The 13,756-nt window shown below is 41.2% G+C and overlaps 1 protein-coding gene across 10 annotated transcripts in view; it reads right to left on the bottom strand.

Moving 5' to 3' along the window:
- Positions 1-10,144, bottom strand: part of LOC110961692 (ATP-binding cassette sub-family C member 4-like) — an 82,587-nt gene extending 72,443 nt beyond the window's left edge. For all 10 annotated transcript variants that reach the window (XR_007939455.1, XR_007939451.1, XR_007939453.1 and 7 more), the window contains exons 1-6: positions 9,904-10,144; positions 9,003-9,113; positions 4,006-4,126; positions 3,531-3,755; positions 3,294-3,383; positions 2,234-2,397 (exon numbers count right to left, since the gene is read on the bottom strand). Coding sequence is in view for 2 of the 10 variants with exons in the window: in XM_051943290.1 (XP_051799250.1) it covers positions 2,234-2,397; positions 3,294-3,383; positions 3,531-3,755; positions 4,006-4,126; positions 9,003-9,113; positions 9,904-9,977 (785 nt within the window). In the remaining 8 variants the exon portion in view is untranslated. The remainder of the gene's footprint in view (positions 1-2,233; positions 2,398-3,293; positions 3,384-3,530; positions 3,756-4,005; positions 4,127-9,002; positions 9,114-9,903) is intronic.
- Between the last annotated feature and the right edge of the window lie 3,612 nt (positions 10,145-13,756).

The following is a 13,756-nucleotide window of genomic DNA, read 5'->3' as shown; positions in this document are numbered from 1 at the left end:
TTCATCTCATCAGCCACTATTTTGGTCTATCTACAGTCATTCATTAGCCTAGCCGCGCTAGACAACCCACAGCAACGAATTTAATTCTCTGCCAGGGTGGGTCTAGTTACCCTCCATAAGCCTCGAGGTTGGATGCTCCTAAAACTGGCCGGACCAATCACCATGAAGTGTAGAGTCAGAAGGCGGGCGTAACTAAGTGACGACAGAGGCGCGACGATTCAGACAGAAACAACCGGAAACAACTAGCCTAGCCGCGCTAGACAACCCACGGCAATGAATTTAATTCTCTGCCAGGGTCGACAACAAAAACGACAACAGTCGTTGAGCTCCATTAGCACCGACTCTGAATAATCTTTCTGTTAACATGTCTGTAATATACTTGAGCTTCACCCATTGACTGTATAAATAAGGCTTCACCGAACTCCCGCATCCTCTGATTTCCGGCGCTCTAGGAGCCTATTCGTTGCGCTGATTGGTTGTATACCTACCCAATTGCTGCAGTGATTTGAAAGACAACCTTTTAGCCCGCCTCCCTCCCTGTGGAGGGTTCCTAGACCCTTGTGCCTTCAGAACATGGATCTAGCAGGGCTCGGCTAGTCATTCATGGTCCCGTCTATAAAAGCCACCGACACAAACACCTTTTCCACTCATGCAGCACCAACACTCTCCAACTTCCTGATCAGATTCACACCAAACACACTGGACTCCATCTGAACCAAGCAGCTTCATCATGTGACAAACAGGTTGTGTGTCAATATCCATCAAAGCTGCAGTTCTGCACCAAACGGCAGGCAGTGGTGTTTTCCTTGAATGCTATCCACAGAGGTTGATGTTGAACCTTCAACTCACAAACTCTGATTTCCACTGATAACTCCTGATCAGTCCTGAAGAACGTGACCGTCTCTTTATAGAGCCAGATTGCGTAAGCAGCGCAATGAGCAAAGCAGCTCCACCGATTACAGATGCAACATTTTTTATCACATTCAGATACTTTAACTCACTCTGGAAAGTCTCTGAGATGTAGACAGACACAGGCTAAAGGTCCAAACCTGAGGTCATTTTACAGCCATGTTCATGCAGTTCAGCTAATCAGAAATCAGGTGTTTGCTTCAGTGATCGCAGGTGTATTCACTTCTGTTCAATTTCTACTTTGGGGCATGTATTTCCAATATCGTCTTCCTAAAAGTTTGTTGTTGATTAGAAATGAGAAAAAACGTGATTATTGAGAGACGATACAGTTTGGAATCATTCTCCATCCTCATTTAATTTGCAAAAAAAGGCCAGTAAAAGATGAAATTTATAAGGCGTCACTACTGTACAGTCTAACTACAGAGTCTGAATTCTCAGTTAAACTGGATTTAGCTTTTGAATAAGAGGATTCAACCATGACTTCCTTTTTTCTGTACAGACTATCTGGAAGTCAGAAACTCCACCTGCATGAGTGTCAGTGATGGTAAATGGTAAATGGACGTGCTCTTATATAGCGCTTTTCTACTCATCAGAGTACTCAAAGCGCTTTTACAACAACTGCTCCCATTCACCCAGACACACACACATTCACACACTAATGTGCAGGTTGCTAATCAACCTGCAACATCAGTCAGTATACATTCATACACCAGTGGAACAGTCACTGGTAGGCAATTCGGGGTTCAGAATCTTGCCCAAGGAAACTTCGGCATGCAGCACATGACTAGGCGAGAGCGGGAATCGAACCGCCGACCCTTCGATCATTGGACGACCCGCTCTACCACCTGATCCACATCCATGATTTCAACCACACTGCCCAGCAAATGCAAGAGAACTCTGGAAAAGACATTCGAGCACATAAAATAAAGCTGCATATGCTGTTAGAGCTGAACTGTGGACTATTTGAACTGCTGATATAAAATATCTCGACCACACAGATTTCTCTGAATAATGAGCCAAGCAGCACGCACTGTTTCAACAAAGCACAGTCCACTTTAAAGATTAAAAACAGTGGGTAAATAAATACTAAAAGCAGTCCACAATACTGACATAAACATGTGCTGAGTTGTCCTCCAGATGTTCAAAATGCTGCTATGCTCTAGAGTTCTTCTTAGACATGGTTAGAGCTGACCTAGTCCACCAATCCCTCCACCTTCAGATGGAACACCAACAGGTGGTGCAACAATAACTAGCAGAGGAGATGCTTAATTAGAGGTCAGCTGCTAAAGTATCAGCTCTCATATTTTGAATCTGTGTGTTTTACCTGAACTTTGAGAAGAGTCTTCCAACCATGGTTTGGGCGGGCATCAGGATCATGAGGACCACCATGCCTGCCAAGCATGAAGGACCAATCTCTAGCCACAGCAGCCCCACAACTACAGCTGCTTGGAGGGGCCCCACCCACAGGAAGTGCAGGAAGATGGTCACCTGTTGAAGAGAACACGCTATGAAGGAGCCGTAGCATCAGCAGGAACACATCAGAGTCATGCAGTGAGCACTGAAAGTTTCCTCTGAAGAAGCATGTCCACTTTTCTCTCAACATTCAGCAGCTTTACAGGCAGTCCAGTCCTTCCACAGTTTCTCTCGGAGGGCTTTAATCCACAGCAGTAGCAGGGCGGGAGGTGGTGTGACTATCATCCCACTGCCAAGAAATAAAATACCTTCTAGAGAATTTCCACAGCAGGATCTGCCCCACTGATTAAAACGAAACTCAACATTCCAGTCAGACAAACTGGATTTGGTGCTCAGAGTGTAATTAAGCCTGAGCCTCATGCTGCTCTGAGGGAATGCAGTCAGGGTGGTGTTGACGTGAGACGCTGTAACCGGACACATTTTATATTATGAAGTCAGAAATGTCCTTTTAGTCTGTTGATGTGGTGAGATGCAACAGCTACATGGGCAAATGATCGTTTTGGTCACAGGACTCTAGAATTCAGCCCGTTTTCGTACATTTGTACATCTTTAAAACAAATGAAAACTTACATTTCTTTTCCCACTACAACCACCTTTTATCTAAGTCTTGCTTGGGTCATGCCATCTGAACAATCCTGCCTTACAACGCAATTATTTCTCACTTCAACAAATCTTTCACGTGTTTTTTATGCTTCATAGACACATATCTGTAGATGCATTTCATTTACGTATTCTTATATTTACAGGCAAAAGCATCTAAAGTGTAAGAGAGCTGATACTGGAGATAAGACCGGGCTGTAAACTAGAATTAGTCACATGGAAGATTCCCAGACGATGAAGTTATGGTCATCTACTTTGTGCTGTAGCTGGACCTTGCCTCAGTCAGTTTTATTTTTTCTCTTTTCACTTACATCATCAAACCTGTTGACATCATTGGAAAGCAGGTTGACAATCTGGCCTGTGGTGGTCTTTCCCATGGCTGAACTGCTCAGACACAGAGCCTAAAAAACAAAACAGTTAATTCAGAACTCATCACTTTTATGGCTTTTCCTCTGAAAGGATTACATGGCAGAACTTGGCAGAGCAGCACGAGGTTCAGAGTTTTCCTTTGGTGCTCTTATGTTCTGTTACTAAGCCCTCCTGCTCACCTTCTTGTAGATCATGTGACACATGGCCACTCTGATCTTCATGCCTGACCTCTGCACATGGAAGAAGTACAGGTGATGGAGCAGCACCAGGACGATGGCGCAGAGGGACAACCCAGCTCCATAGCCCAGGGTCTGATGTAAGGCCGTTATGTTATCTGGGTCGTAACTCTCAAAGTACTCGATCATCTTCCCCAGGAGGACCGGCTGAACCACTTTAATTATCTCCTGATGTGGCAAGAAGGAGGTGAAGACGGGTGAGACCCACAACACAGCAGTTACAGCTCGGCAGAGAGCGATTATGTTCATTTTCTGATCGACTGAGTGTTGAGCAGAGACGAAAATAAGCAGTCGATCATTTCATTAGATTCCTTTTCTATACTCTTCTGCCATTCCAACATAACCACAGTCATCTCGATCATTTCAGATTTAGTGGTTATACCTTATTTCCAAAGCTTGGCACGGACATGACACTGACCTCAATGAGTGTAAACAATCCCAGCACTGAATATGATTTCCAGTAGCACTGAATGATGGCTTTGGTGAGTCGCGGCTTCCGCATCTCTTTGGTGGCTTTCTGGAACTCAATATCCCAGTATCTGTGAGAAAAACATGCAACGATTGTTCTGTTATGATTGCGTGATTCTACAGTTTTATGGAGCAGACGCTTTTATCCAAAGCAACGTACGTCTGAGAGTAGATGTGTCACATGCAAGGACCTAGTCAGGAGAGACCAACCTGCAGAAGAGTTCAAGTGTGATAACAGAACCGTGGTGTCTACAGGCAGCGTGGGAGGGAACTGGAATAAAGGCGTTTGGTGAAGAGCTGGGTTTTGGTCTTTTCTTAAAGACTGAGAAGGATTCTGCAGATTGAACAGAGTTTGGTAACTCCTTCCACCACCAGGGAACCACAGAGGAGAAGAGTCCAGCTATCGACCGGTCCTTTAATCAGGGCTAGTACTTGAAAATTGGAACAATTAACCAGAGTTTGGATTCATTCTGTCTTCTTTACAGCCGATTGGCAATTCCATAGGCCAACGTTCCTTACTTGTTGAAATATGTTTCTAGAGCTGATGTACAGAGGAGCGTGACTAACGTAAAAATGAAGTCTATGGCACAAAACCCTCTCCGTGACCAGTGTAAACCTTTCTTAGAACATTTCTCAAACACTGACGCTAGATGCAACACACAAACAAATATTTACCTCATAGCCAAGGGTCAAATATTTCAGGTTTTACTGTTGGATCCATGAACACACGAGGCCAACAAGTCCTATGAACGCACCAAACCGACATTGTCGATCCATTTCTCATTACTTTAAACCTCTTTCATGTCTCAGTAGGAACACAGAGCTTCTACTAAAACCAGGTGAAAACATGCCACAAAGGTATAGATTCATTTTTAACAGCCAGAACGAAATACTACATTTGGTGGGGACTATTTTCAGTCGCGGATTATCCACATTTTTAGCTCGGGTAAGTATTTCCGACAGAAGGACAGTGTACGTGGAACTGAGTCAAAGTGAACTACAGAGTGTGTACAAACAGTCTGACTCAATGAAAGCTTCTGGTCAACAATGAAGCTCTACAGCACAGAGGCATACAATATTTCAGGCTTGTATCGGCTGGTAGGATGCAGTAATCAGTGGCTTTGGTCTGAGCATGGCTGAGTTTGACGAGGAATCACCAGCCTTCTCCTTTAAAAAGTCCCTGAAGAAATGAAACCAGACATGTGCAATCCAATCAGGCATTAAATTACACAAACTGCCACAAAATCAGTTCTCCAGAGTTTGTGCAGATGAAACACATTTGAACATTTAGCTTCACTGTGGTGCATTATATCCATATATTTATTATCTTGTTCTTGCACTTTCGTGACTTTTGCACTCCTCTGTTTTTTGTTCCTAAGAGCCCTGTAGCAGTAAATTTCTCCTTTGTGAGATCAATAAAGTCTATCTTATCTTATCTTATCTTATCCGTGAACGAATTCGATGGGTTAGGGTTTGCTCCTTTTTTAACAGAGCAGATCAAAAGTGATCTAATCTAAGTGTATGTCAACATTATAAACAAACAAAGCAGTAAATAGTGACTCATGACAAGCGGAACTGAGCTGCATTCAGGACAGTATTTCATGCCCTTTTGATCACTGATAAATTCAAATTTCATAGAGAAGTAAACAGCAGATAATAAGCCGTTCTGTTAGTAGTAACCAGCCTCTGCAGCACACGGACTTTGAAGCTGTTCACAGCAGTGTCTGAACAAACAGACGTGATAAAATCCGGCTTTCCCTCTCACTTTCCCCAGTGTTTGTGGTGCGGTTAGAGTTTATGACCGGAATAACAGCTGACCAGGGAAGTAAGAAAGCTAAACTTAAACATTTACTCATTACCTTGTAGCCCGTTTTCAGCTGCCATTCATAAAACATCACAACCTGTACTGTGCTCTGCAGTTTTTGATAATGTTGGAAATGTTTGACTTTTTACCAATCTCATCAGCAGCAAACTGATAAGAACTGACAGTAAAAATGGACAAGGTGTCCCTAAAGTTCAGACACTTAACAAATCTCATTAACTATAGTCGTTTTGGCTTTGTCGAAAGAAGAAAGAGTTGAACTGGTGCTTCTCAGTGGACATGAAGGATGGACATGTGGAGAGATGGGGTTCGGGTTAGGAAAGTGATTTTTTGGGTCTCGTATGAATTTTAGCAGAGACCAGTTCTTTAGTTTCGGCTGATACATTTGGTCATCGTGAACAGGGTTTGTCCATGGCATTGTCCATTTCTTTAAACTTTTTAGCCACCTTCACCACCGTAGAAAATAGGGCTGGACCGAATATCCCAATATTCGTTCGCTACGGCGGTATCCAGATATTAATTTTGGTATCCGAATATTCGGTGCTACTGTCTTCCCTCCGCCTTCGGCTCATATCGGCTCATCCCGTCATGTGATCACATAAACATATACACACATGTCTATGTGATCACCCCTTCCTTCCCCCAGACGAAAATATTCGGAGCTCGTCTCTTCCCTTCGCCTTCGGCCCACTTCGGCTCATCCCGTCGTGTTCGGCTCATCCATTCGTGTTTTTTACCACCACCCGAATGGCCGGTTGGCTGCCGACTCCGACGTCACGCTTCACTTTGTTGTATAAACACAAGACAAGATGCTGAAGACCTCCGCTGTTTGGACGAATGGATCGGAATATTCGGGACGTTACGGGGCAGAACGAATCTTCGGATATTCGTCTTTAATAGGGCCCGAATATCCGGAGACCAGAAACCACTATTCAGGCCAGCCCTAATAGAAAAGTCAAGTGGAATCCTGTTTGGGTGACCTGCATTAAATTTATCTGTTATCTTTTGATACATCCATCCTTAGACGAATCAGTCCAACAAAGCTACATTTAATCTGTGGAGGCAAAAAATATATAGTTAATGAGATTTCCTATGGTGACATTTTCATCTGCCCAGAGACTACAGTTGGAAATTAGCTTTATAGCTAAAACTGGTACATTTACAGAAATGTTAATTAATGTGCACTGTCCCTGTTCAAATAAACTAATAAAATAAAAATAAAATAAATGTGCTCAGATTTTAGGGACACGCTGTATATATAATTTCTAAACAGGACTATGGACATTTTGTGTTTATCAAATAGTCTGAAAAACACAAACTCGTTGCCTTTACTGTCTGCTGACGGCTAACTTTCCACCAGCGGTCGATTCAGAGCCCAGAAAAAGCTAATGGCCTGTCAAATATGTCCGACTTTTTGGTCTGGAGATTGGCTGACTGCAGGAATCACGGCAGAAAACAAGAAACATTCATGTAATGCTTCTTCCTGAACCACTGAAAACCTCAATCTCTTTACAAATCACTTAAATAAAACAAGGGATAAACACGTGTCATATGGAGGGAGTGCAGATCGAATGCAAGAAGAGAAAAGTTTAGAAACCTCTGGTCTAATCCACCCATTACTTTTTTTAGCAGCCATAAAGACAAGACAATGACAGATAAAATATATGCTGGATTACAACTGTCTGGTAAAAACAAAGAACAATGTCTCCAAATACTTTATAATGGCCAAAAACACTTTGAAGCACCACACTGACAAACATGACTTTCTGTTGGTAGGTCACTGTATTTTAAATGCTCTTAAAGCTCTCTGATCATCATGTTTGGAAGGAGCTGGAAGTGACTTGGCCAGATGTTCCACAGATCACTGATCCCATCACCAATAATAGGTTACATCTGATTGGTACAACCAGCCCACAGCGTTTCTGATTGTAAAATAACTTAGACGGATATTCAAGCCTGTCACAGTTACATATTTAGGGGATATTTGGCCTTACAGTCATACGACCTAACAAGTGTCAGTAAAATTCATAGTGTGTCATTACATTTATATTCTGCTCAAATAGTTCATGTTAAAATTTTAGGAGAAAGAAGGACCCTGCACATTTTCTAAGGTTCTTCAAGGGAACTTTGGAAGAAAACTAGTCTGAAAATGTTTTGAATCTTCTAAAACATGTCTGGAAATGGGAGTAGTAGGGATGTGAGCGGCAGATGGGCTGTAAAGTGATATCAGTTCACTACTGAGAAACACGCGATTGTTAGAGTTATCTATTGACAGATGATTAAGAGATACGCCAACAGTGTTAAACGACGGCTTGTTCTGAACTACTTTTAACATATATGGATAGTGTCAAGGCTGCATTTTCATATACTGTGTTTGAGGTTACATTTTCAAACATATCAAAACAGAATAAAATAGGCAATAAATCACTAAAGTCTGTTTAATACGCAGTTATGCTGCAGGGTTATGAGAGCTCAGCTGCCCTAGTAACAACACACAGCACAGCTTGAGAGTTTTTCAGGCAACCAGCAGTGGGAAACGAAACGACTGTCAAAGGAAAGCGGCTCTAAACTTCATGTGATCGACCCAAGAAAACCCTTACTTTTAAACACCGACTCGAGGTCTACAGCTTGATTTTAATTACATTTAGTTCAGCTGTATTCATTCAGAACCAAATCGCAGCGTGTGCCATCTAACAACACTCCTGTTCCCTCGGACACGTAAAAACAGTCCACGACCTTTCAGATCTGATTATGTTTGACTGTGGCGGCCTGTTGGATCAGAGCAGCTCAAGGTTGTCATCCTTCAGGACCAGCTTCGGATTCTCTTTGAACAAGCGCTTGGCAACAGTGGGGAGAAATAACTCCGACTCACCAGGAAGGAAAAAATGAAGCAAAGCCAGGCTCAGAGAGGGTATGCCATCTGCATCATTTTAACTGGTACCAAGTCAACAATAAACACACTGAAAACTGTTGGCATCACAAATTAATTAGTGAAATGAACTCAGTCTTCCTACAAGCAGTATTCTGATTCTATGATGCCAGTCGTTTCCAGCACCTACAGTTCATACGTCATTTCTGTCTGTGGACATGTAGACAATGACAGATGATGTTAAAGACCTCTGTACCTCTGCAGGTCCTGCCCCAGTCTGTCCGACCTGTCCTCCGGCAGCACTTCGTACATGTCATCTTCCTCCAGCCGGCGCTTGTGCCCAGTGGTGAACAACGGGTTGAGCCACCTGAGGACACAGGTGTAAGACGAGGTTGTAAAGATAAAAACACAGGCACAGTGCATCTATTCATCATTTAATTAATCCATTTTAAACAGGTGTTTTAGAGCAGAATGCAGCCAGGAACATGACTTTAGACATGAAGAGAGAAACGTGGAGCTGATCAAATGGAGCTGTAAAAACACAACTAAGAAAGGCACAAGACCACAAAGAGGGTACAACCTGCCACTTTGTAGTCATTTAAAGCCCGTTCAGAGCCATTTCTCTGCGCTTCTTTTGACTTTCCAAGAACATATTTTTAGTCACAGTGGTCAGAAGCTGTGGACCCAGGATCAGGCAGTTTGTTTCTAATGCATAAAAAGCACAGGTGTGTTATTTATGGCTGATTTGAGGGCGAACATTAATTCCCCAAATGTACTAATAATAAGTAAAACTACTGTTTGACTTGTTATATAATGCATTGGACCGAACTTTTCAAATAATCCGCGATGATGAAACCAAATGATTCAGCGTTGGAAAGTGCAGCATAAAGACGCACCAGAAGCGTCTGATCTTCATTAAAGCCTCTAATCAAACTGAAACAACAAACTGTGAAGTCACATTTTAACAAACTCCCTCCCACAAGTAGCACTTCTAGTTCCTGTTAACTTCCAGGTTTTACTGTACCACTGAAAGGTCCGTGTCTCCCTGAAGTAATAAAACAAACCCACGTTTCTGGACGGTCGGGTTCAACATCTTTTTAAAAAAAAATAAAAATCTCCCGCTAAGCTAACACAGTTTAAATTCAGGGGCGACTTACCAGAAAAACACCTTGGACAAAAGGCTCGCCGTCGCTGCCGGGTTAGTCTTAGCATCTTTAGTGACTTTTTCCATGGTCTCCCGGTCTCACACGGTGGCTTCCCTTCCTCTGTCCCTGTCTTTAGACCTGCTGCTCCACGCTACGTGTTGTAACTTGGGGGCAGACACATGCTACACGGAGGTCAGCAGTCCCCACAGTGTGTTATGTACTCGCTAAGGTACAGTAACAGGCGGCACGGAAAGACATAACAAAAAAAAAAAAACACCTATGGTGACCCCGCCCCCAAGAACCCGATTGGTTGAAATCATGTTTGCTCAACGCTATTGGCTGCGTAGCCACAGTGCGCTGGTTCATAACACTGACAGCGCAAGTCATTGGCTGTGTAAACTGCAGAAGTCAAGATCAATCAGATCGTCTTTGCTTTCACTCTCATGTCGTCCTGCGGAAAAAAACATATTTTCACAGTGAAACTTCTGATGTCCACATTTTCAATATTTTTGGGAAATTTTTGAAAAAATTTTTTGGGAAAAAAAGCAATGTTAAAAAAAATGCTTCTTTAAGAACATTCATTTAAAAAAAATCAACCCAAATCTGGCGAAATTCACTGGATTTGGGTTGATTTTTTAATAAATGCTCTTAATGAAAATATGAGAAGTTTTTCTGATATATATGTAATCACTTTATATATTTTTAGGATTTCTTTTTAGATTTTTACTTATTTTTTAAAAATATTAAGAATTTTCTTGCCAAATTTGGGCGATTTTTAAAAAAATATTTCTGGAGTAGTTTTGGACAAATTTTAACTTGTTTTACAAGCTATTTTCGACAGATTTTGGTCACTATTGGCAATTTTTAATTGGTTTGGACAAATTCAGTGACTGTCAATAAATTTTGAGTTTTTTGGGACTTGTTCAGGGTTATTTGGGACTTCTTCTGGGTCATTTACGAGAAGATTTAACAACTTTTGGTCATAGTTTGAGTCATTTTGTATGATTTTAAACATGCTTTGGGAAATTTTGGGTAGTTTTGAACAGGTTTCGAGTCATTTTGGACTAATTTCAACTTGTTTTACAAGTTATTTTGGACATTTTTTGAGTCATTATTGCCAATTTTGAATTCAAATTGAGTCATCTGAAGAATCTAAAATATAAAACACGTTCGATTTCGCACTTTTTTGTTTACTACATAATTCCATCTGTGTTCATTCATAGTTTGATGCCGTCAATGAGAATCTACAATGTAAATAGTGTCATAACCCGGCTCCAAGGCCATGACAAAAGGACAGGAGGAGTGGTTTTTCAAAATAATCAAGCAATTTATTACAAATTAAAGTAAAATAAACAAAGGATAACTGTAAGCATGGAGTGTGTCTGGTCTGTAGTATCAGTAGTGTGTATGTGGCTGTGTGGAAATGATGTGATGCAAGGTGTTGAAAGGTGCACTAACAAAAGAAGCTAAATAAATGGTGCATGTGGCTCAGGCGACTGGAACCGGGAGCAGAGAGAGCCCAGAGCCAAGACAGATCACAGGAAGTGGAGGTGGAGCAGCGGGCCCAGGCGCTCCACATGTCAACGATTACACCTGGCCAATCCCAGCACCTTAAAGAGAACAGATGTCATTAGTTCACCTCATAGACGGACACACGGGGGCCATCATAGTCATGAAAATAAATATTAAACTAGAAGGTGTGTCCATCTATCTAAACATCAACCCCAAATATTTGAAAATACACACAAAACAACATTCAGTGTAAGTTTAGTGTGAAGATATAAACTTGCCCGTTTCTGTCTTTCATGTCTAACAGCAAACGCAACTTCACAGTTGCATCATTTCACTACCAGATGGACAAGTTTCAATACGAGTTCCTGAGCTTATGTAATACAGGTTTCTAAGTATTATGTGGAATGATCTAAAGGGAATGTTGGTTTTATTAAAGCGGCAAAATCGCTATCATTTTGGTAGTTAGTGAGTAAGGTCAGTTATCAGTCAAGGCTGTCATGTTCAGTGTCACTTTTCCAAATGTTCCGTACTCAGAGGAGATCAGAAAGGTCCAAGAAAACTTCCCATGAGTCATCTGCTGCAGCCTAACCACAGCTACTCAGCAAATACTCCCAGTTCCTCATCTTTATTTCACATGTGGTTTTCAGCTTGTACAGTCACGCAGTGTCACTGACTGTCTTCAAACTAAGTGGTGATAACAGAGTAAAAGCGTGCGTGGGAATCTTGGTATACAAGGCCCGGCTTGAGCAGTTTCTAATCTGAATTTTCCATGATAAAGTTTGTTTGTGTGCTCAGTGACACAAAGAGGATTTCCTATAAATAAAGAGCTGCTGTGGATGAGAGATGCCCCCAACACTCTACAGGTGTTTCCTGAGCAAAAATAAAAGACATGAGAGAAAGCAGAGACTCCTAAACTCCTCCCTCCCCTCCTCCTCCTCCTACTATTACACTGATCCACTCACATGCAACTTAGGTAAACTATGAAGTCAGAGTAATGATAACAGAAGGGACTGGATGTGGCTGCAGACCTCACACGTGAGCGCTCTGTTGATGTTTATATAGCGCTGACTGGGAGAAGGGCTAAAGGAGAGAAGCCAGCAGGAGATTATTACAAGCAGCTGAACTCAACCCAATAACATTCATCTGCAGGGGATCAGCGCTCCTTTCCCATGCTATCACTGCCCTGTGATCGGCCTGCTTCATTCCTCACAAACTCCCAGGTTCTGTTCTTTAGCCAGCACAAAAGAAGAGGCGCTGTAATTACAGTCCAGAAGATCGACGGCGCGTGTCTTATCATTTTGGTTCAGGTAGAGGAAAACCGCTGGGGAGCAGCGGCTGAAAACGTCAGAGATTTTACCTGAAGAACAAGTCAAACTCTTCTATATAGTGCATTTAAAAACAACATGAGTTTATCAAACTGGGGTTTATAAGTGGTGTCAGAGAGGGAAGACTGAACGACAGACAAATAACACATATGATGAGAGAGAAAAGAGTCTGAGAGGCCTGCACTGCAAAAACTGTAAATCTTACCAAGTCATGCTTCTCTTTCTTTTAGTCAAAACATCTCATCCCACTTGATTTAAGATAAATTCACTCAACAAATGACATCTCAGCAGATGGAGGGACTTGTTTTAAGACAATGCCTCTTAAATATCTTGTTAAGTCAAACAATCTTGAAATCATCTTGTTTTAACCCTCGCGTCGTCCTGTGGGTCAAATTAACCTGTTTTAAAGTTTAAAAATGTGGAAAAAAATATATTTTCACAGTAATAACTTCCACATTTTTAAATTTTTTGGGGAAATTTTTGAACATTTTTTGGTGGAAATAAAGAAATATTGAGAAAAAAGTTTTTTTTTTCTGAGTGTTCTTAAAGAAAATAGAAGCTTTACTAATATATATGTAATCACTTTAGATATTTTTCGGATTTTTTGGAAGATTCTTATTGACTTTTGAAAATATTTATAACTTTTATATTATTCTAATTTTTATATCTTGCCAAATTTGGGGATTTTTTTAAAAAAAATATATTTTTAAGGGAATTTTTTAAGGAATTTTCTTCCTGAAGATTTTGCAGTTTTTTTAAAATAAATTTGTGGAATTTTTTTGCTGAATTTTTGATTTTTTTCAGACAAGGAAACAATGTTTTTTGGTGCCGTAAATGAGGACAACTGGAGGGATAAGACACTTAAGCTGGACAATCCTGGTAAAATAGAGCTTAAAATAAGTTTTCCCAGCTAATTTTGAGATTTTAATTTTCTAAATATCGTATCTTATTTCTAGAAATCTTACCAAGCCATTTTTTCACTTGTTCTATTGGCAGATTTTTTTCACTTATTTCAAGGTAAAAGTTCC

This window comes from Acanthochromis polyacanthus, chromosome 22 (assembly GCF_021347895.1).
Source record: "Acanthochromis polyacanthus isolate Apoly-LR-REF ecotype Palm Island chromosome 22, KAUST_Apoly_ChrSc, whole genome shotgun sequence".
NCBI classification, from domain to species: Eukaryota; Metazoa; Chordata; class Actinopteri; family Pomacentridae; genus Acanthochromis; species Acanthochromis polyacanthus.
Note: the sequence above shows the minus strand (reverse complement) of the source record. Positions and strands in the feature narration are given on the sequence as shown.